The sequence below is a fragment of the Siniperca chuatsi genome, linkage group LG21 (genome assembly GCF_020085105.1).
Source record: "Siniperca chuatsi isolate FFG_IHB_CAS linkage group LG21, ASM2008510v1, whole genome shotgun sequence".
Taxonomy (NCBI): Eukaryota; Metazoa; Chordata; class Actinopteri; order Centrarchiformes; family Sinipercidae; genus Siniperca; species Siniperca chuatsi.
The window spans coordinates 23,212,531-23,236,890 of NC_058062.1; the positions used below are offsets into that span (position 1 = coordinate 23,212,531).

At 38.9% G+C, this 24,360-nt stretch overlaps 1 protein-coding gene and 1 long non-coding RNA gene across 12 annotated transcripts in view; one reads left to right on the top strand and one right to left on the bottom strand.

Moving 5' to 3' along the window:
* The window catches only part of rbfox1 (RNA binding fox-1 homolog 1), a 267,586-nt gene that overhangs the window by 101,748 nt on the left and 141,478 nt on the right, over nucleotides 1-24,360 (bottom strand). For 9 of the 11 annotated variants that reach the window (XM_044182189.1, XM_044182182.1, XM_044182178.1 and 6 more), the window contains 4 exons: nucleotides 15,658-15,804; nucleotides 15,415-15,468; nucleotides 12,769-12,861; nucleotides 1,615-1,675 (listed from right to left, as the gene is read on the bottom strand). In XM_044182189.1, coding sequence (XP_044038124.1) covers nucleotides 1,615-1,675; nucleotides 12,769-12,861; nucleotides 15,415-15,468; nucleotides 15,658-15,804 — 355 coding nt within the window. The remainder of the gene's footprint in view (nucleotides 1-1,614; nucleotides 1,676-12,768; nucleotides 12,862-15,414; nucleotides 15,469-15,657; nucleotides 15,805-24,360) is intronic. The other 2 variants (XM_044182179.1, XM_044182187.1) reach the window with 2 other exon arrangements.
* On the top strand, nucleotides 15,811-18,809 carry LOC122869325. Its single transcript, XR_006376299.1, has 4 exons — nucleotides 15,811-17,481; nucleotides 17,641-17,840; nucleotides 18,429-18,542; nucleotides 18,694-18,809. It is a non-coding gene; the product is annotated as an uncharacterized LOC122869325 (long non-coding RNA).

Genomic DNA, 24,360 nt, shown 5'->3' on the forward strand with positions numbered 1-24,360 from the left:
AAATCCAGACCATCCTCTCTTTGAGCAATCTGACATCCTGCCCTCTGGTCAGAGATACAGGTTTCTAAAAATTAGGTGCAACAGGTTCAAGTTTTCATTTATCCCATTTGCAATAACTGCTCTTAATTCTAATACATTATAAAGTGTATCTTGGCAATAAAGATCTGAACTGATTCAGAGGGCTGGAACCAAGCTACAGTAAATTAAAATCCAGGTTTTAAAATGTCCTATCAGAAACTTTTTTGTGATGCCACAGATGCAGCATCCATTATTTTACTGTGGTCTATGTGTGACTGGGTGTCAATAGCCTGAAGTCAGCAGTTGGAAGCCAGCTTTCATGTGTAATGCATCCATACATACAGTGCCTACAAAAAGTATTGACCCCCTTGTAAATTTTCTTTGACTTTTACTTCTTAGGTGGATGTAAAATGATAATATTATGTGACTTCTAAAATACACAAGGTGTTAGAGGTCTATATCAGCTTTGAACATCTGGACACTGCAGATGTTCCCCATTCTTCTTTACAAACCTGTTTAAGCTCTGTCAGTTTGCATGGGTATCGTGAGTGAACAGCCTTTTTCACGTCCAGACACAAATTCTCAATAGTTCTGGAGCCTGACTCCCGCTGCTCTGTTGTAATATATTGTTGTTGTTAGGCCATTCCTGTGTAGCTTTGGCTTTATGCTTGGGCTAATTGACTTGCTAGGAAAGAAAACCTTCTCCCTATTCGCAGGTTTCTTGGAAAGTGTTTCAGGTTTTCTGCCAGGGTTTCACTGTATTTAGCTGCATTTTACCCCCCTACCCTCACAAACCTTCCAGGGCCTGCTGCAGAGAAGCATCCCCACAGCATGATACTGCCACCTCCATGCTTCACGGTGGGGAGGCTATGTTTATGATGATGTGCAATATTTGGCTTATGCCAAATATGGCGTTTGGTCTGATGGACAAAAAGCTAATGTTGCTCTCATCAGACCATTGAAGGTTCTTCCAGTTGACATCAGAGTCTCCCACGTACCCTCCAACTGTTGTTGTATGCACAGTTTCTCCAATCTTGACCTGACACTTTGACCTCCTTCTGAGTTGTCACAGGTCTCTTGGTGTTCTCCCTCAATAGTCTCCTTCCTGCTCAGTCACTCAGTTTCTCAGGACTGCCTTTTCTCAGCAGATTGACAGCTGTGTGTTACTCTTACATTTCTTAATGATTGATTTAACTGGACTCCAAGAGATGTTCAGTCACTTGGAAATGTTCTTGTATCCATCCCCTGACCCTGAGCTTTTCAATCACCTTTGTCTTCATAGTGGAGGTTTTGCCACGATACTAATTCAGCAAAAGTTGGACCTTTCAGATACAGCAGTATTCATACCACAATTAATCAACAACCATCAACTGAAGCCCCTCCACTACACACAGATTATCTCCATTTAACTAATTATGTGACATCTAAACTCCATTGGCTGCACCAGTGATGATTTCGGTGTGTCCTATTAAAGGGGGTGAATACTTATGCAAACATGTATTTTGTAATTTAGATTTGTAATTAACTTCATAGAGATCTGTTTTCAGGGGGGTGAATACTTTTTTATAGGCACTGTAAACGTTGACTTGGCCTCACCATTTGCATATGGGTTGACAGTCTTCTTATTTGTCATTACTCGGGCTGTTGCATTGTTGACCTACAGCAGATAAAGAGAGGTCTGTGAGTTATGATACTTATACATTAGTAGTAAGTGCTATACTGATATAAATCTGCATGCATAGTTTCGTAATGTTGTAAACAAAGAAAGCAGTACACTGTATCATAGCAAACACCCATGTCATTTGTGTGTTTTTGAAATTGCATTCAGAAACACTTAAACACATCCAAAACAAATCAGTTGTCTTTCTCATTTGCATATTGCCTATCTTATGATGTTTTCCAGCATGCTCTCCCCAATTATAGTTACATTTCAATAACATACAGACAAAAATAAAAAGAAACAACAGATGCACTTGGTAAAATTATGTTTTGTAAATGTATAGATGCATGCGGTGGGGAGGACAGGAGGAGAAAAAAACGACAAAGAAAATGTAATTGGGTGAATGGGAGAAGAGAATATGTTGGGAGCATTATGCAACATCAAGTCAACCTTAAAATGTGAGAAGAACTGTTGTGATGAAAGCAACACAAAGCATTCACCATCAGACAACAGCCTCTTTAATTCCTTGCAAGAATAATTATTAAGATAAAAAAAATAGATGCACTGAAATAAACCAACCAAGTCAATCAATCAACCAATCAAATCTTTCCAAATTTAAACAACAGCTGACAGGGTAAATTAAATAAATCACTAAATGGGTTTCCAACAATCTCAGATTGATGTGCAAACAAATTCATATCTCAGTCAGTATCGCTCGCACACACACGCAGCTTAAGGAGAACACTTAGTGAATGGGCACGCACTCTGACACGCAAGAATATATGTATGTCAATATACAGCATCAACTCAACCACAATTCAAAAAGAATTGTCATGTGAGTTTTAGCGTTGCAAACGTTCCAAAGAGAGAAGAACGAAGAGAGGAAATGCTGGCACAATGGCTTGCTTGCCCACACTTACCCAAACCTTTTGGACCCGCCCACTTGTTTGTGTACTGTTACAGTTGTAACTGTGTGGATGGGGCCCTAAACAAGCTACCATTGGAAGGATGGTGGGGGAAGAGGGGATGAGAAAGGAATAAGCAGCATCTTACTCAGGTGGCCAAGAAAACTTTGCAATCATACCACTGCACAAACTCTCTCTTTCAGCTCTCTGTATACATTCAGTTAGCTGGTTTCTTAACACATAACTGACCATTTTGTCCGGACAAGCTGTCTTCATCCATCATACTGATTGATTTGGACCAAAATTGTCTCATTTGCTTAACTACAGAGATAACTTCATACTGGCTCTAGTAGTAGTCTAGTCCTATAGAACCAGTTTGTTTTTTTCCCAACATATAGTTTCAGTGATCTGTAATGAAACACAAAAATATGTAAATGAATCTAAATGTCATCTAAAATCATATTTATCTCATAAAGTTTTGATATTACCTGGGCCATTGTTTTAGCATATACTTGTCCAAGCAGTGTGGCAGCGACACACTACTTTATTGCTACATGAATTAGTGTAAAATCCTGTAGCTTTCAAACCATGGTATCAGTTCAGTGGAAAAGTGAAAACTAGTTAACTAGGAATTATGTCAAATTCAAACTGCAGCAGATCTGTAGAAAAAAAATCCACAAATGTGAGGTGCAGTTATTAGCTACACCAGTAGGTGGCAAGATTCCCTCACATGAGCAGACGGAACTACAGTCTGTACTAGAAGAAGGCTAAAATAAGAGTCTAGCATCAGCATCCGGATAACAGGAGACAACAAGGAGTGGGACAGCAGCCTGGCTTCAACCAGGAGGTGAAAGACAAAGTGGAACATCTTTATTTAACCCAACTCGTCATTTAGGATCAGGTTCATCTTTGTCATCTCCAGGTGAGTGTGCTGTGCTTGCTTACTTAATGGCCTTACCTACATTTTGTTAACTTTGTTAGCTGTGGTAGTGGTGTACAAGCTAGCTCACATTAGATCACTATGTTCAGGTAAAGAGAGATTTTGTATGTGAGGCATGAATACCAGCAAAAGAAGCTGACAACTGACAACTTGCATGGCTAATGTTAATTTAATGTTAGGTAAACACATAAACATAACCAGCATCTGTGGGCTATTCAGAATGAAGTGTTGGCTACTCTGTTTTAGCAAGGTTGCAGCACTGTGTAAGGCTAAGACATTCAGTGTAAGGCTTAATATGATATAGGACATGTATGTATGGTTTTCACAATCATTGGCCATTCACATTACAAGTGGAATTACCATTCAATTCAATAGCCTACATTTACCGCTGTCTGGTGATCAGTAAACGTTCTGGTTCCATAGTGATGGAATCAGAAGTAGGACAGTTGGCCTGATCACTGCAACATAATCATTATCCTAGTGACAGTAATTTAAAGGTTAAATGCTTTATAAATCATGATGTCACTGGTGTGTTTCTGCTACATAATATAATATTAATAATAATAAAACCTTATTCATAGAGTACTTATCAAAACAAAATAAAAAGTGCTTCACAGAGAGAGAAATAAAATACCACAGTGAATAATGAAATACATTAAAAAAAACAATAAAATAAACAGACAGCTCAGGTAAAATCGGGATATGCTTTCCAATAAAAATGCGTCTTGAGAAGAGACCTAAAAGAAGACACTGACTCAGACAACCTAATTTCTTTGAGCAAGTTGTTCCAGAGCCTCAGAGCCCTGATAGCAAAAGCTCTGTCCCCCTTAGTTTTAATCCTGGACTCAGGAACAGACAGAAGACCCCTGCCCGAAGATCTCAAACTACATAAAGGTTCATAAGGGATTAAAAGGTCTAAAATATAATCTGGAGCCAGGCCATGAAGAGCCTTAAAAGTAATCAATAAGATCTTAAAATCAATCCTAAAACAAACTATCAGCTGAGTTCTGTGCAGTCTGCAGTCGTTTCAAAGTTTTTTGATTAAGACAAGTGAACAGACTGTTACAATAATCAAGGCATGAGAGATCAAATAATCATAATGTGTCCACATTACAATGAAAAAAAAAAAACCATGTGACATCACCCAAGGGGAGCATATATATGGAGAACAGTATTGGTCCCAGAAGTGAACCTTGAGGCACACCATAGTTGATATGGGAAAAGGATGAAGAATTTCCTATTGGACAAATAAGATGAGAAACAGTCTAGTACAGTGCCAGATATGCCCACCCAGTGCCTCAGTCTATCTAAAAGAATGCCATGATCAGTTATGTCAAAGGCAACACTTAAGTCCAGCAGCACAAGAATTGAACACATGCCTCTGTCTGCATTTATTAAAAGGTCATTATTGACTTTGAGAAGGACTGTCTCAGTGCTGTGGGGCTGACGAAAGCCAGATTGGAACATTTCAAAGGTATTATTGTTTTCCAGAGCAGTGAGAAGCTGCTTAGAAATATTTTTTTCCTGGAAATAAAAGGCAGTTTGGAGATTGGACAATAGTTATCCAGGAGGGTAGGATCAAGCCCAGGTTTTATTAGGACTGGCTGGACACAAGCAGTTTTAAAGTAGTCTGGGACGCAGCCAGTAGACAGCAAGCTGTTAAAAATAATTAGCAAATGGGGTGCAATACAATCCATAACTTCTAATAAAAACCTATTTAGGATTTTGCTCTGAGGATACTTTCATAAAAGACATGATCTCTATTAGTTCAGGCAGAGTAACAGCAGAAAAAATTTAATGTCTTAAATAGGAATCTGGGGGTTGTGCTGATGGGCAGAAATAAGTGCAGAGAAATGGCATGTTCTTGCATCTACACCATCCTATTATAAAGGAGTAATAACTCTTTCATAACCACAAAGTGGACCTGGAGACCTGATTTTTTCCATCTGCGTTCTGCTCTTCTGCATTTCCTTTTACAGCTTTATGTGTCTGTTTTTCAGAGGAACTATGAGATCTAAGGTTGAAGAACACAGGTAGTTAAAAGAATCAACCAAATTGTTGATGTTGGAGGAGTCAGGAAACACATTGCCAGGAGAACTGAACAGTGCAGAGAATTTTGAGGCACTATGCTCATTAAGGGCACGTGTGTACTTAGAGCAGGATAATTCAGTACTAGCAGTCTACTAGTAATTCACAGTTAAAAGCAATGCATAGGTGATCAGATACAAACATGTGAAACCCTGATTTCCACAAATGATATTCTCAGGACCAGACTAAAGAATAGGTCTAAAGTGTGGCCAAGGGAATGAGTTTGGCCAGACACATGTTGTTAAAAGTTAAAAGAGTTAGTGATATTTAAAAAAAAATCAGCAGCAAGGGCATTAGAAGACTCATCAACATGAATATTAAATTCACCACAAAGAACAATTCTATCATAATTTAAAACAAGACAGGATAAAAACTCAGGGAGTTCCAACAGGAAGGAGCCAGCTGGTTTAGGGGCCGATAAATAATAGCAAATTTGACCAGGAGTGGGCAACCAAGTTTAAACATGAGCACGTCAAAGGAGGAAAATTCATTGTAAGCTATGAGGTTACATTGTAAATGCTTCCTATAGACAGTAACAAGGCCACCACCACGACCACAATCCAATCCCTAGGGCGACTAAAGCAGTCATAATCTAGAGGGCACAATCCAGCAAGCTGACTGTGATCACCAGTACGTAACCAAGATTCTGTTAAAAACATGAAATCTAAATCAGTAGAAGAGATAAAATCATTTACAATAAACGTTTTCTTAGAGAGGGATCTTACGTTGAGAAAAGCCATCTTAAAAAGTCTGTGCTGGGTTAGTGCTGAGGTTCAGACTGGAGGTAGGGTTCTGGCCTGGATCTTTATTAAATTATTATTATTGCTGTTTCGGCTGTGCCTGTTTCTTATTAAGGACCTATGCAAAATTACCTCAGGAATTTTAAAAGTAGAGCTAGAGGGATCCGGGCTCCAAATAGCAGCACTATGATCAGTCCACAAGGGGGAGTTAGTGACAGCAGAGGGTGCATGGCTGTTTATGGCGGGCATAGAAGAGAAAGAAGAAGAGCAAGGGGAAACAGGTGATGTAAATAGCCAATTACGTGAGAAAGACAGTACAGCGTGCTGCAGGTTAGCATGAGACTACCTGACTTGTTTGGGTGAAGACCGTCTCGTGTAAACAAGGAAGAAGGATCCCAGAATAAGTTAAAATTGTGAATAAAACCAATGTCATGGGTACTGCAGACAGACTGGAGCCAGGTGTGAAGGCTGAGGATCCTGCTGAGTGTAGGAATTGGACCCCAAATAAAAGCATGCTTTCCACTGCTGTTGAGCAAGTCAAAGAGGTGGATAAAGTCTGCTTTCGTCAGCTCAGATTGCTGACAGGTGGTGTCATTGGTGCCAACATGGACAATGATTTTCGTGATAGTCGTCGGGAGTGCAGCCAGAAGTCCGGGGAGCTTTTCGAGGGGTCGTAGCTCCGGGAAAGCAATGTGCGACCACCTTTACAAAGCGGATATTCCTTACTATGGAATCTCCAACTATCAGCGTAGTTGGGGGGATGAGAGGAGTCAGAGACCGCCGAGTTCCATCAGCCGTCCGTGGGATAGTCGTCCTCCAGAGCTTCTCCTGATCATAGCCTCTTTCAGTAACTTGCGGCAAGAGGAGGAGGAAGACTTGACCGCTGGAAAATGCGAGCGTCCCTCCAGTTGAGGAAAGACCACTTCGAGTTGACAGCCAGCTTAAATCAGTTAAGATCCATGCGTCCAATGACTAAAAACTTCCATGTTAAAACATATGGGTAAAACAATAGCCAGGAAAAAAGTGTAGCATACAATCGTGGCTTAAAAACTAGATAAAATGTCACTTTATGGTGGTTTAAGACGAAGCGCACCTTAGCCTCATCTCTCTTGTCCTAGCTGTTACTATCACTGGACTCCAAGCCAGCATCAACACTGCATTCTACTGCTGCTGGATGACGCTGGACTCTTCTCTGATTTTCATCTCAATCAAAACTTTTCTTTAAAAGTATATAGTTCACTTTTCTATAGTTTATGACAATGTGCTTGTTTTACATTTACATTTACATTTTTGTAGCTATGACTTTACACACTGTATTGGAATCAGTGTATTGGTTTCGCTTTACTACCACCTAGTGGTGATTGCAAATAGTTGCAATGAAGAGAAAAATGAGCTCATTGTAACTATTCAGAATAACAGGAAGTAGTGTTTAGGAGCTTCATTTTTCCCCATAGTCGCATAGAGTGAGCATCACAGTGTAACAATCCTCTTAATCCTTCGCCTTGAAGTCTACAAAACAGCTTCATCCGTAAGTTATCTACTATTTACTGTTATATTAACATGTTTGTGTTATTTCTTGGGTTTGAGTACAGTATATTTGATGAATAAACTGGCTGTATAGCTGAAAAATATGTTGTTTTAGTGAGAACAGCACAATAACACAAATAATGTTTGTGGATAGTGAGATATTTGTGGATCATGGTATACATTTGTGGATTTTCTTCTGTGGCTTACAACTATTAAAGTCCAATAAATCTTCCATAAGTAGGTAGATGGAGGCTGAGTGTAGTTGACGTTGATGAGGGTCAACTTAAGAGTTCAGCTTTGAGCTGGCCAAAGACATCACGACTGAGCCATATTAGATTAGATAAGATGATCAAACTTTATTGATCCAGAAGGAAATTTTTGTTACTGGGCATATAAGGGCACTAAGCCTGTTATAAAAAACAAGGCAGAATTCAAATGGTTCAGTGGTTTTGTATCTGAGATTCCTAGTATGGTAACAACAATCCAGAAAGAAGGCTGGAAGGCTTCTCCACGTTTCACTTCCAAAGAGAGGATCTTGCAATGGGGCTTTGAGGGAATACCTGGAGCTGATTGACTGACTTTGGCTAAGACCCAATTTCCCCCTGGTATGTACATGCGTTCTGTATCTGGATACATTATGTGGATAATGACATCTGACAGAATCTCAATATGTAAATGAGGTAGGCAGAGCTGTCAACAAACATGATGAGTAGCAGGTCAAAGTACGTTGAGACCGACTTATGCACTGCGTGAAAAAAAGCAGCCTCTTCATTCAATTGAATGAGGCCAGTCCGACAACACAGCGGGGGTGCCAATGCAGAGGGCTCCGGGAAAAAACGCATGGTTGTCAGCCAAAAAAGTTGAACCTGACTCAAGTTTTGCGGTACTGTAATGCTGCGTTATCCTGCAAGGCTCTTCAATCAAATACATGCAAGTGCATATTCCTGGTAGATTACTCTATAATTAAACACAGTATTTGTACTGTCTACCTTGCGATTATAGTGGTGAAAGAAAATAATTGTTGCCGTCATAAGTTTCCAAAGCTGCAAAATCCTGTCTCTGAGTATTATAACCCACTGCAGTGCAGTGTTTTGGGAGTCTGATAAACCTACAAACTCATGGATCTGTTACTCACACCAGCACTCCCTGGATCATATTTAATTTAGTTTCTCGCTGGTAGCCGAAGCAACACGCCCCCACCAACACAGACTCTTGCTCTGTTTTAACACAGGGCTGTTTTCGGTCTGAATACCCACTAAGTGGTGCTTCTGTAGGGGCTCTAGTTATTTTTCCTTTGCAGCGGAAGAGCTCATTTGTACCTTTTTGACTGGCCATTCCAGGTGTGGTCTGTTCGATCCGATAGCATTCCGTTTGCAATGTGTTCTGTGTATCTATACACCTTGCTTTAACATATGTTTTTAACAATCCAGACACATCACATATTAATACCAGGTGGAAATGGGTTGTAAAGGTGCATACAGCCTGAGATCAGACTAACCTTGTAAATGGGAAACACATGTTCCAGTTGGTTATTATTACAGTAGGTAAAGATCAGGGAGTTGGTAGGTGATTATAATGAACATTGGAGAAGCTGGTGTATCAAGAAGGCAAATGGACAAATCAGAAAAGGAAACCAGGATAAGAGGAACATAGATTCCAGTAATGAGCTGATGTAGGGGATCTATAATATGTGAGGGGTAAGCACCATGGTGTGTCTGGTCAGTTGAGCTGATGTAAATTTTGTACACTGTCTTGTCCACAAGAGGTGCATCTGAACTGCATAATATTTGGAGAATGTGATCAGCCTTTGTTTCAGTTCCATTTTGCATAATTTGTCAAAAACAAGTACTATGTAGAGAGGGAATTGCAGCTGCCTTTGTGAGAATGTAATGGGAGTATGGGGTGGTTTGGAGGCCTTAATGTAGAGAGCCGAGAAAGTGTGACACTGGAGAAGTTTTGTGCATTTGGTGGTGCCATAGGTGGACTAGGCCTTAGACTAAACCTTAGAATCCAGTATGTTCCTTGCTCTAGTGGAAGCTCTCTGCTGCAGAATATGGTCAGAGCAGAAGCCTGTACTTTTGAAGTGTCAGGATTGATGGAGAGATAACTGGCTCTTCAATGGGTCTAGATATACTGAGTGCACAGTGTCAGAGGGAGGTTGTAAAAGTGAATTCTGCTGATGTGAGTTCTTTGGATTATGGCAGTAAATTGTGGCAGAGCTGAAGTGAGCTTTATTTGGTCTGCACTTGGATGGTATTTAATAAGGATGTGACTGGCTGAAGTGGCTTTGCAAAGTCTACATAATTACCTATAAGATTGTATTGTGATAGAGCAGGCAAAAAGGAGACATTTGGTCAACTGCAAAAACACAGTTTGTACTGACAGCTGGACAGTACTGCTGTGGCTACAGTATAAGGGCTGTGAGTTGCCAGAGCCGCAAGATAAACTTTGCTGTGTTGGGAAGGATAGGAGACGGGTTGAGGGAAGGAAAAAAGGACCAGCACATAGGAAATTAACAAGGAAGCTGGGACCAACCTCTCTCACTGAATGGTGATGATATCTTTGCATTGATTTGAGGGAATAGAAGAAACAAAGCGCTAAAGTGGAGGTAAAGATGGGAGCAAATCAAATGTGTCACCATGAAGATTGTGTGTATCTTGCGAACACAGACGTTTTCATACCTGTGTTCACGGGGTTATTCAGAAATATAAAATGAGAGTAAGGGGAGGAAGTAGGTACAGGGGTGAGGTAGAACATGGTCCCTGTATGGGCCCACATGACTGTTTGTGGGCTAAAAATGGTTGATGATGACACAGTGTTCTTAGAGATTCTAGAGGTCTGGAACAGGTACTGTTGTGGGCCTGTAAAACCCTTCTAGACATTATATATGATTGGGGTAACCTGGAAATGTGAGAATCAAAGTTTTGGAAGCTGTGCAAAATTTTATTGATCTGTCTTAAAAAAATATGTCTTTAAAGGTTCACTCAAAATGAGCTACAATTAAGTCTCTTACAGCATGTTAGACTATATGGATTTTTCAACAAGGTGATAAGGTTGGACAGCAGGTGGATTACCTGTGTCTGGGGGTAACCTTCTGGAACAGACGTTACATGTACCAACTGTGTACAGAACTCCAGGCTCTAATGGTGGTGGAAGTGGTGTAGGCCTATGAGAAGTTGGGTGTAAGGTATATCTTGCAGGTAATGCTGGTTGTATTATTGATTCTGCTTGAGGTTACTGCTTCCCAAGGATACAGTATATGCACCACACAGTGCAGGAATGTCAGAAACTTTGACTGCTATTTAAAGCAGCTAGATAAATATCACAGAATTCGGAGTAGAATGGCTTCTCCTTTGCATCAAAAGAGGCTAGTTGAGGTGGTTGGGCTTCTGATTAGGATTCCTCCTGGCCTTTCTTTCTACCTGTGTAAGTATTCTGGGGAGGTCCAACTGGTCACTAAAGAAGAGCTCTACTAGAACATGAGCAAGGAGCAGGCAGACTACTGCCTCTCACACATGAAGCCCTACTCCACTGCAAGGGCTGCAAGCTGCCATCAGCTTTCAACTTTGTCAAATTCACTCGCTCACTCATCATCAACTGATCCAGCATGTTCTGAAAAGGGGAATACCCAGAACAAGCTGGAGAGATTACATATCCCATCTGAGGTGGAAATGCCTCAGGCTCCCACAGGAAGAGCTGGAGGATGTGGCTAGTGAGAAGGACATCTAGGTTACCTTGCTTAGCCTGCTGCCACTGTGACCCAGATAGGTTATTGAAAGTGGATGGATGGATGGATCAGTGGAGGAGACTTGCTGTGGTGCCAGGGTATTATAACCTTTGTCAGGGTATAATCATAAAAATTAATGATTTTATATCTGTAGGTACAACAGGTGTAGACATTGCCTGGTATGAAGGATGTGAAACACAAAACCAAAAGTTTTCCAAAAAGCACTTTTGACTCTTTAAAGTGATTATTGTGCGGTGCCAATTCTGCCCAACCATCAAAAACCCATGCGATTCCCTTCCAAAGTGCAACCCATGCAGTAAATTCCACATGGTCCAGATTTTAGTATGGACTGTATAGACTATGGTCCACAGTTGGAATGTGGATGTTATGGACTCTGTTAGGTTTTTGATGGAAAAAGCTACCTACACCCATCAACGTCATTATCTTTAAACTTGAGTCAAAAATGGACAGAGTTATGCTTCAAGGCTGGTGGTGTCTAGTTGTTGTTCTTCTGAGTGGACACAAGACATTGAAATAGCACTCAGGTATTGTCATGTTCTTGAATAAGGTTAATTGTGAACCTTGCGTTTTGCACTCCAGATGTCATCAAATTCAAAGTACTTCCTCTGTCCGTGGATAAGCAAGATTTGAAGACTTTCTGGGGGAAAGCTCCTTTCTTCATTAAACATGCATCTTTTCTTCTGAACCTTTATGGCCAAACTCCAAAGCAATATTTGCACCTTCTTAAACACAAATATGTCTATCTATAATGCTGGGTAGTGTGGATTTTCACTTTTAAACCTTTGAGAGAGCCAATTTCCTTCATAGTAAAAATCATCATCAAGAAAAACAGGAAAAAATAACAAAACAGTAACCAAACAATAAATGAAATAACCAAAGTATCTCACATAAAATAATGTTGGACTAGTTATATGTTGACATTTATTTGTGTTTAGGTTAATAAAACTGCACACAGAAAGGGAAATAATGAGGCTTGGATGATAGGACAGTTTGATGTCAAGAGAAAGATGGTAAGGTGGGATGTGGTGGTAGACTGTCAAATGCTCACACGCACACAAATATACAAACACACACATACACACAAAGAGGAAAAGGAGGACAGGAGAAGGAAGAAGTCGAAAGAAATATTTGAGAACCTGCACCTCTATTTTACGGCCTTCTACCACAGTGCCGTGTAATTTCCCTCTGGCCCTGTCGGCGTCCATGCTGTGCTCGAACGTTACGAACCCAAAACCCTGCATACAGGATGGAAAGAGGCAAGAACAACATGCACATTATTTTTACATATACTCGACATTACAGTGAACAATGGCTTGCGTCAATAGGGCAACAGTAGATAACACAATTTTCTGCTTCTACTTCAGTATTCTATATTAACCAATACCAAATAATATTACACAGGTCTAGAAACAAAATGTAATTCTTTGATGAGAGGAAACTGACCGTTCGCAAAGCCCTGCCCCCTTAGGTAGTGTTGCAATGCCTGTCAAGCTTTCAATTCTAGCATGGCACATATTTGGTTGCAATTTAAGGGCCAAATACACTCCAAAATAAACAACTACTTGGATGCATGCACCATTCTGTTTCTTCTACACTGGGTGCCTGCTTTGGCAGTTTTCAGACAGAGCTAGGAAAATGCACACTTCTCCTTCTTAGTCAGTGAATATCGATTTTGCTGTCTGAAATTTTACTTTGCGAGTTGGTTGAAAACTCTCTGAAAACTGTCTTTGGCTGACCCTTTGAAATGGGAACCCTGCTATTGGGTCTTAAATATGCACCTGAGGGCCACATACATGATAGCATGCTAAAATACTGAGGCTAAAACTGCATATTCCAGGCAAAACGTAGCTGGAGTTCTTGGAGTGTAAATTCTTCGCAGCAGGATAGAGCTGTTAACGTTAGCCTGTATTCTGATGTACCAGAATCCAGGAGCTCCAATGCAGTGGATGTTCCAGTCCTGAATGGGGGTTTTACTCATATGTAACATAAAATAAGACAGGTAGCTAATTATGTTCCCTCATTACGGTTGCTAAGCAATGATTGGACAATCGCTGTTTGGGGGAAGGGTTTAGTGTACAGTCATTTGAATTCATATAGAACATCAATTAACTAAAGTAAGTGAGTAAGTTAAAAAAGAAAACAAAGCAAATATATTTTAATGTGAAAAAATTCCAGGACTGTTTGTAAGACATTTTAGTCACAACTGTTAGTTATTGGAACACTGTCCCGATAAATTCAGGCCTCGAGGGTTAATAACATGGCACAATAATATATGCCTGCTTTTATAACAGGGGTTTCTAACATTTGCATACAATGTAGTTAGACATAAATCATACACTGCAATATATTATATATTTCAAGTTGGTACAGCAAATAGGTTCCTCTGATGAAGTCATAAAAGAGGAAATTAAATCTACCAAAAAAATTAAGGGAAAATGAACATCTTTATGTAATGGCAAGCAATAGGAGCAATAAGAAAAAACAACTACAGAAATAACAGGAAGCAAAGCACAAATAATCTTATTCTAAAAATAATACTAAATGTATCAAAGGAATGTATGGACTTTAAAAGGAACTTCATCTTTGATAAATGCTAGTCTAGCTCAGTATAAAAGAAGGAAGTTGTTCTAAGCAGGGCATTTTAATATACCAGTATTGATCAGCCATGACTCTCTGCTTTGTTATTGAAATAGAGTGAAAAATACTTAATTAACTTTGAACATCAATCTATAACATTTTTATCAATATCAATATCATATTTTCCCTCATTAATGTAGTTTATCATTGAGTATATCATTGACTGCACATATCTTGCTGCGCTGTAGCTCAGCATTTTGTTTTGTAACATTAAAATATTAGGCCTTTTGCAATAAGCGTTCTTGTCTGCACTCGTGTTCTCATGGACTTGTGAAAGTCATCAGTCACAGCCCAAGTGCAGTCCCACTTCAAAATACGCATTTAGCCATGTATGGTCCAAATGCCCGAAAGCGTTCTTATTTGCCAAGTTAATCAGGATGCTTTGAGACCTAACTTGTGTAAACTTTGGCTGGACAAGTGTCCTGGTTACCCTACATGTTGGAGAACATCTAAATACACGAGTGTTATAAATTTTGTTCAGTAATTTAGATATTTTAGGTGAGATATAAACCATTTAGATTTCAAATATGTGGTAATTTCTCAAAATGATGCCTACTGGAACACTTGCTCCGATGTTTTCAGGTTGGTTATCTCAAGAGCTGGCCTTCTAGATGAAGTATGGTGTACATTAACTTTGGTTTTACTGGAAATATACATTACAGTGATGATAATAGCTGTACAGTTATGTTGAAATGTATTCACCTGAGCCTAGCTGAGCTGATGATGTCAGCAAGAATTCTCTTCCCCCTGTCCCCTGCTCTTGTAAATTTGGACTCACAAGCTCAACTTGCAAAGTTTAAACTCCAAACTTGAGAAAGCTATTGAGAAAGGCCTAATGTATTCTGTGGATGCAGTGATGAATTAGGCATAATCAATCAATTATGCTGATCAAATAGTGAGAATTTAAAGGAACACTTTGTTTTGTGTTTCCCATCTTACCAAAAGTACAATGAAATAAGCAATATCAATTTCATCTCTGTATTTCCAGTACACAGATAGGTCAAGGTTCCATCAAACACAAAGAAGCAGAAGCAACTGTGTTCCTTGAATCTAAACTTGTATGCTGATTGATTCTTCTGAACCTTACAAAAGTAGAAAAATTAAATAAAATTAAAAGAATTTAGAGACACAAAAACAGAAACACCATGTACCTTAGAGCCACGCTCGTTGAAGATGATTTCCACATCTAAGATTTTGCCAAATTGCTGTAAAGAAACAAACAGAAAAAAAGGAAAAGTTGACTGATTGATGGATTTTTAAATCATGTCAGAAATGTCAGAAATTCAACAGAAAACCCAATTGTTTTTTCTTTCTCATTTTTGTTATCCCAGATGTCCTATAAAAATCAACCTGGAATGTCTCAAATTTCAGAAGTTTCATATAATTGTACTTACACCGAACATTTGCCTGAGGTCTAGGTCTCTAAACCTGAAGGGGATGTTGGAGACATGAAGTCTCTTGGGTTGGGCCTTGCTGTCTGTGCTTTCAAGTACAGTCTGTGTTGGTGGTTGACTGTCTGTCTGGGCAACATCATCTGTCTGCTGAAAAACATACAGGACACAAATGTAAAAGATGTACAATATTTGTGATATTCTCTAACAAAAAAACTATGAAGTTTGCTTGACATCAAAAGCATATTGAAAATGTTGCCATCTGTGTGATACAGTACCACACACAATTTTTTTGTATTGGTCTGGGGATTTGCCAAAATTCATGCCTCTTGTCAGCATCCCTCCATGCAGGTGCCTTAACCAACCAGCAGGAGTCCTTACTGCAGTCACAAGGATGAGAGGATTGGAGGTGGAAATCATGCATCACTTCACAAATCATGTTGTGCAGTTCAGTTTGAAAATTTGTAGTCACTGACTATGTGTTCTGTTCACTTTTTTTCTCCTAAACTAAGCAGTCAAATGCACTTCAGCATGTACAACAGTAAGTGAACACATCACCATTCATACGGCCACAATGTTCCGCACAGATTCAGACTGTCCTCAGTTCAGTAGTATGTTCAGTCTGTTAGGGTTAGGGTTAGGGTTAGGCCAAAACTCAAGGTCCACTAACTAGTTTTTCTGGAGCTGAAACTGCATCTTACGGGCTATATCATTGAATGGAGTTGGCTGTCATCAAGTTAGGTGATCATTCACCTTATGCATTTCATTAACAAGGAAGTGCTTCAACTCTGTTACTGTGGGAATGTGTTCCCTTGTATAGATTGACATCCGGATGTCCTGTCTTCCAGCAGAGATTTTAAGGTGGTGAATGGTTTGTGGTAAGTTCTGACCTTGTGACTTAAAGACTCCATTCTTTGATAAAGGCATTGAAATGCAGTTAAAAGTTCTAGTAAAAGCTGGTAAGTGTAGCTTGAGTTAGAATTATTTTGCCTAATTACTATTCTTGTGGTAAAGAATGAACTTTCGCACTCAATGACCAACTGTGTTCATTGTAATGCACAACCAAGCCACAGATAGCACTCCCAGGAATCAAACCCTGGGAATGTACAGTATGTGCTTCAAATTGTTATTCATGAGTCTCAAAAGATGACCCTGACCTTTTCCCCAGCAATTCATAGAATCATACTTACATATGTAACTCTCATTCTGAGTTGTAATTAGAAAAGAGGGAGAGATTTGAAGGCACACTGTGGATTTTAAGAAATTATAAATGGTGCATGAAACAAAAAGGAGTTTGAACTGGAAAGAGGTAAAAATATGCAAACACGCAGACATACTAGTAGTTCATGTGTTTGTATCTACTGTATATAAGCACATTTCAATGGTATACATGCTTAGTCTGTGAGGACTTCGCCAACTTGTGAGGACAAAGGACAAGTCCTCACAAGTCGAGAAGTGTAAAAGCACTTATCATGATGCAATTATGTCCCTCTCGCCTTTTCTCAGTATATCCTAATAAGTCCATCATACCTGAATTCTAGTGTATGCCAGTGTGTTCTCACAGTGTATAATCTCCCCCTACAGATGAGTTCGCGGTATTGCAGCTCCATTCACATTTCATGTTTTTGAAGCGCATTCATTGGCTGACACGTCAGGCAGATTCTGATCAGCGATTGGCTGCATTTGAAGTCAATCAGGGAGATTCTGATTAGTGATTGGCTGCTGAGTTTATGGTCAAGGTCTGGCCACAAGAGAAAGAAAACAACAGTGGCTGACGGCACAATGGCTGCAGATGTACACTAATACATACTTTGAAGCACCAAACTGGTAAGTGATACTGTTATCGATGTATTAACTACAAAAAATATCTAGTGAAGGTCATATTTGAAGCTTCGACCAGGGGGTGGGGGCTGTTTTTCTTGCAGTTGGTTTAAAAAACAAAGATGTATGTCTGTCCTTCGCATATCTCAACAACCGTTCGTCCAGTCGACTTCAAACTCGGTGGATGTGTTGCTGAGGACCCGAGGGAGTGCAGTGCAATTTGAACCCCCGACACATTTAATATTAATAAACAGGCGAACAGCAGCCGCTCAGCTCTGTGTCTGAGCACAGAGGAGCAGCGGGGCAGAGTTTAGAGCTCTGCTGCATGCAGCCGAGATCAGAGCTGAACAACAAGTCACAGAAAAGTAAGTAGAGAGCGAAATTATCTTTATGATTATATTGATGCCGAATTGACAAGGCGACATATGACACCTTTTACATGTTTTTGCAGAGTTTTGTCACCACTACAGAAACACTAGGTAACTGCTAAAGTATGATAAAGTTGTCTGACGTTGACTGTGGATAGTTGTTGGTTTGAATAATGGTTTATAGTCGAATGTGTTTGCATTGATTACTGACAGTGGCTGATCAGGAATTATCAGCTAATTGTACTGTTTGTGTGCATGTTTTTAAAATACTTTCCAGTGCTTGATTCAGTGTAGCCTACAGTTTTAATATTCATGTTGTTGGTGTATATACTCATTCACACCTTTTCTATGCGTTGAAGCAGTAATAGGGGAGACCAGGGATGGTTGTAACACTTTTGTCTCAGCACCTATAACTCACAGAATGTTTGTGTTAACGTTCTCAAATTGGGACACCAAGTGGATCACTTTCACTGTTAATTACTCATCCAACTCTGAAACTTAATGTAATTGTTAATGCTATTATCTCTATAAATAAAGATAGGTTTAGTACTCAATACTCAGCATGTTCTCTGGAAATTATTGCAGCAAAGATGAAAGAGAGAAGGAGGAGAAAGACTCCTGAACAGGATGCCATGGACCATATCATTTTGGGCAGAGACAAATCTTTCCTAGAAGGAAGATTCATTAACACATTTAAAGGTAAGTTGTTTATCTCATATAAATTAGAAAAACTGGCTACCCTTTAAAAAAATAAAATAAATAGCACATTGACAATGAATCTTGAATGATATCATTAGTAGGCATCCAACAACCTAAAACCCTGGTCTTCTTTTTTTGAATGCTGTGATAGGAAAGTGAAGACACCCTCATAAACTTACTCATCTACAAATTGCTTCACATCTCTGACGTGATAGTGAGCTGCTGTAACAAAAGAGTTTCCCCTCGGGGATCAATAAAGTATTTCTGATTCTGATTCTGAAGTAATTGCATTGCCTATTTTTTCCCTCTAAGTATGTATGTATTACTTTGCACTTTTATTTATCTTTTATAAAACATTTTATAAAGATTGAAAAGGTTTTATAAATTATAGTAAATTAATTTTTCATTGAAAGGCATTGTGATCTAGCATTTGGTTTAATTTCCTCCGGTACCCTGTTTCTGATGCCATTTTATACACTCTTCTGCCAGGGGTTTTCACTGTTTACAAATGTCAACCAGAGAGTTTATCTTATAACAAAAATCATCTTGTAGAACTAAACCGTGCCCAACAATAGACGCCCTGCTCCCTTTTGTGTATGGGTAATGTCCCGTTAAATCATGTTGGTCCTCATATTTGCCTGCTAGGTTTGTGAGTGTGTATGCGTAATGACCAGTTATACCAGAGTGGTCCTCACAACTAAGGGCTTGCTAGGTTTGTGTGTGTGTATAAGTAATGTCCAGTTACACCAGTGGTTCCTCATAACTAAGGACTTGTTAGGTTTGTGTGTGTATGTATACCCAGTTATACCAGTGGTCCTCATAACCAAGGGTTTGCGAAGTTTATGTGTGTCTGAATTATGCCCATTAATACCAGTGTGGTTCTCATAACTTAGGGCTGTGTGTGTGTATGGGTGAACAGTTCGACCAAGGTGGTCCTCATAATTCAAGTTGTAAAGATATGGCATTTTTAGTGCATCTTGCTTCCTTAATTTGAAGTATTCTTGTTGAAACAGGATGTTGGGGTGGTATAAAACGTGTGAGGAATCATTCAAACGTGTAAACCAATAGATTATCAGTTAAGGAGACAAACACCTCCTGTTACGTGATTAAGTCACCAAAGTCACCACTTGTGATTTTCCGGTTTCTAGGAAGTAATGACAATTGTATTAAAAAAAAATAATAATTACAATACAGTATATTTGTTTAAACTAAATAGATGTATGGTATCATAGCTACAATGAGCTAAAAGTAATCATTTCTTTAAAGGTTTGCTAGGTTTGCCCCCCCCCCCAAAAAAATACAATATACTTATAATAAATATACTAATAAAATAATGACGAGTGTGTATTTCTATTCTTTAGTCAAGACAGCTATTGTCAACCTAGCTTTACACAAATATGTATGTATGAATATGTATATTACTACTGTAATGGTAAATGGTAAATAGACTGTACTTATATAGCGCCTTTCTAATCTTTTTGACTACTCAAAGCACTTCAACTACATATCTCATCTACTGTGGAGATACCTTTCTATGGATCTAATAGGTAACTTAACTATCCCATTGGTCTTTAAATCCCTGTGTTCAGGGGTTGACTTTCTGTCCCCTTTATAGCCAAAATATCTCCTTATTTCACTCAATTTTTCAATATGTTTAGGCGGTGCAGATGCTGCTGCCATCTCTCCAAGTCTCTGAACACTGAAGTCTGTGCAAAATGAGAAAGAGGTTCACTCTCTCTACCAACGCTCTTGACTCACTTCACGCTTGCTGCAGCTCATATTACAAACTCAGTCAGGATTGTTTTCTGCAACATCACACACTACTAACGCAACGTGACCACGGTCCGCGTTCTGCTTAAGAGAGACATATTCCATTAGCCAGATCAAATACTTGATCAATTTAGTTTTTTTCAAAATGCTGGTATTGAATCTTTCTCAAAACTATAGTACTTTTTCAATACCGGATTATCGTACAACACTAGTGTATGATTAATGTCCAGTTAAACCAGTCTCGTCCTCATGACTAAGGGTTTTCTTCCGTTTCTGTGTGTGTGGGTAATGTCCAGAAAAACCAATGTGGTCCTCATAACCAAGGGTTTTGGAATGTTTGTGTGTGTGTATAAGTAATGTCCAGCTAAACAATGGGGGTTCTCATAAGTCATCATTATGTTAGGAAACACCCACTCCTGCCCAGTCCCCACAGTCCTTTAGAATGTCAAGTCTTCAAATCTCCAGACTCTTTTATTATAATTTCATTCTGAACAGTGAGATTTGTTCCCAATATCATAAGGTCCAGTTTAATATTCCTTATATCTCTCTATGACAAAGGGAAAGGTGGGTCCCAATAAACTATGGTTTGAACTGGTATGGGGAAAAAGTCTTGATAAACCACCCATACCTGTGGTGCACACATATACAGAGTACCAGCTCTGGGTTTGTACTTTAGCTCTCAGTGTGAGCGAGCTTAATGGCTGTTAAACACGAGAGGACTCCACAGTCTCCTGTTACACTGCAAGTGTGTGTGTGTGTGTGTGTGTGTGTGTGTGTGTGTGTGTGTGTGTTACAAAAACTGTTGGTGTGTCTCTTCGCTGGCTTTAGAGCTAATTTATTTATTAAGTCCTCTTCACATATTCGATAGGCTATTATGCAATCCAATAAAAACTGGCCTCAAAAAATAACATTTTCATTGAAGCGACACCTCTCTGACACAATCAAAAAGGTTTTGGTTCAAAGCGGTGATCATGGTTCTTAGGTTGAATAATAAATGTTCTGAACATTGCTGCTGTACCCACGTGTAACATACTAAAATCATGATCCTACAAGAATGACAATGTTTTCCATTCCTCCTTTCTCTTTCTTTTGCTCACAAACTGTCACAGGCTCCAAGCCAGCTAAAAATACAGCCTGTGTGTGTATGTGTGTGTGTTTGTGTGGGTGTGTGAGCTTGAAAGTAAGTAGCATAAGGCCAGAAGACTGCAAGTCTTCCACACAATGCCTAGGTATATACCGGCACATATGGAATGGAGTGTACACACACAGCAGCAACTGCCATCTGTGCAGAGCTCTGCGTTGGTGGCGACATCCGCCTACACTCACAGTGAAGAAATAAACAAACTGTGAGACAAAGCATCTCATCTCATCCCTTTTGGCATCAGAAACTGATATGTGAAGTGAGGCCAGGCTCAGTGTAAAGTGGTTTTAGACATATTATAGATATAAAACAGAGATGATGGCTAACATCATGTTCTCAGAGAAAAGAAGAAGAAAATTTAACTGGAGAAACAATTCAGTGAAAAGGCTGGCTGTTAAAAAACAATTTTTTTAAATAGCATTTTCAAAGTCATTCTGCACTTTAGAATTTGTTGTTAAGAAACAATAGTAAGGAAGAAAAACAGAAAGAAAAACCGTAACATTGAGTCAAAAGCCTCACTAGTGCTCTTAGACGCTGCAAAATTCTTTACACATTACATACGTATGTTAACATATTGGGCAGGCAACACATCGTCCCAAGCTCTGGAAAAACTTAGTAAATGGACCTTGAGTTAAGATTTACTTGTCAAACTTAGGGATATTTTTCACAATTCTTAGAGGCCTACCAGTACAGGGGCTAAAAATGTAAGTGCTCTTAAGATGGTGCTAGAGTTGAGGGTTCATCCCATTAGGAGCATGAATGGGTTCAGCAAATTGCAGTCTGCCCATGCAATTGTGAAATGTCTTGTATTTGAAAACAGGACTAAGAGCCTGCAACAATGCTAGCAGCTCTGTGAGGCTGTACTTCACCAGGTTATGTTTAGCATAGTCACCAATTTACACTACAATTGATGCTGATGGCATTCTTATCAATGTGTCAATTTGGTCATAAAGTATTTGGTCATATGTATTGGACAAATTTAAATTTTGACCTGTTGGAGGTGCTAGAGGAAAAGTCAGGGGATCACCAAAGTCATTAGGATTCATTTTCTGGGGACCATGAATGTCTGTACCAAGCATGGCAATTCATCAAATATTTCAGTCTGAACCAAGGGGGTGGTCCCTACAGTCTCGAAAAAGTTTTGTTTCTAAGGGTGTTGTCAGAGTTAAGGCCATAGAATCATTAAACTCAGATGTGGTTCATCTCCTATGAAGCATGAATGTTTTCAGCAAATTCATTCAACTGCCCATTAAATTATGGGATATCTTGTGTGAAAAGTTGAAATCTGGGGTTCAAAATGGAAAGGGCTCATCCTTTGGGCAGCATGAATGTTTTCAGTAAATTAGTAATTGTAACCAATGGCAATCAGTCCACTGGATTCTCTTACAAGTGGAATGATGCAGATGTATCACAACACCAGAAAGGGCAGAAATGCATTTTTTTATGGAGAATTTCAGTCTCCAACAAAGAATAAAATGAATTTGCCATTACCTTTTTTCCCCATACACTTTATCTTTCAAATGATAACATAATATAATCATATTATTACAATATGATTCCACTAATAGGCAGTAGGCGATTTGTTAATTTTTAACAGGGGGGATGGCAATGGGACCCCCCCCCTTTACTAGCCTTTACGGCACTGGTTTAGCGGCCCGTGAATCGAGACAGTGAGTGAGGTAGGTGTACACACACACACGCACACACACAGGGAGAGTAGAGATGAGACAAGTTAGAGAAATAATTTCACCTGGCTTGCTCTAAAAAGAGAAAAGTAGACAGTGAAAACAGAGCTTTTAATCATGTTAAATTTTTCCCCCTGGCATCCCCCCTCATCCCTCGTCAAATCACCTACTGCTAATAGGGGATTAACGAGAATATTTAATTATCATCCTACCAGCTAATGACAGTAATTGTTGGAATATTTAGCCTTGTGTAGTTTGTAGTCATAAAGTAAAATCAATCATGAAGTAAAGTAGTAGTATTCACATTAGCATATTGTTATGGCTGAAAGATTATTTGTAAGAGTGCAATTTTAAAATTACAAGAGCCGTGATTTTTATTAGGCTATAACTCAAGTTACTGATGTCTTAACAAGCAGAAAGAGGTGAATTAAAAATTCAGCACCTGTCACTGGCTAAAATCATCATCATTATCATTTTATTTATTTTAAGCCTCGAAAAACACATTGAGGAAGAACCCTCATTTTCAATGGTGCCAAGGTACATGCAATAAATGCAAACACAACTAAAATCAAATAGCAATAAAAGAAGAATATATGGCTATATCAATCAAAACAAGAAAAAAATGAAAGCAATGAGAGTTACTATAAAAAAGATTAGCAAATAAACCTTGGAATTTTCTCTGCTGTATTAACGAGGTCAACTTAAAGTTTTGTTGAAGCATATTCCAAGTATGTGGGTCACAGTAACAAAAAGCAGATCTTCCTAACTCTGTACATATTTTTGGCACTTGTAGAGTGAGCCATGTTACATTATAATGTTGCACTCTCTATTATGATGTTATTAACAGAACAAATTTCAATATCCATGGTGAGTATTTCTTGCATTCAAAAACAGCATCCATTTTGTCTTTGAACAGTTTAGGACCAGTTTCAAATTATGAAAGTGTTTTTTAATGGAGGTTAAATGATAGCTGTAGATTTAAAGCAGCAACATGTTTATTTTACTGTTTATTTTATTGCTTTTGTGTTTTATTTCTTTATATCTTGTCATTCACTGTGGTATTTTATTTCTCTTGTTGTGAAGCACTTTGTACTTTGTTTTGATAAGTGCTCTATAAATAAAGTGTTATTATTATTATTATTATTATTATTATTATTAGTATTATATAATCTGCACAGGAATAAAGAACGGTGTCATCTGCATAAAGATGGAAGTTACAATG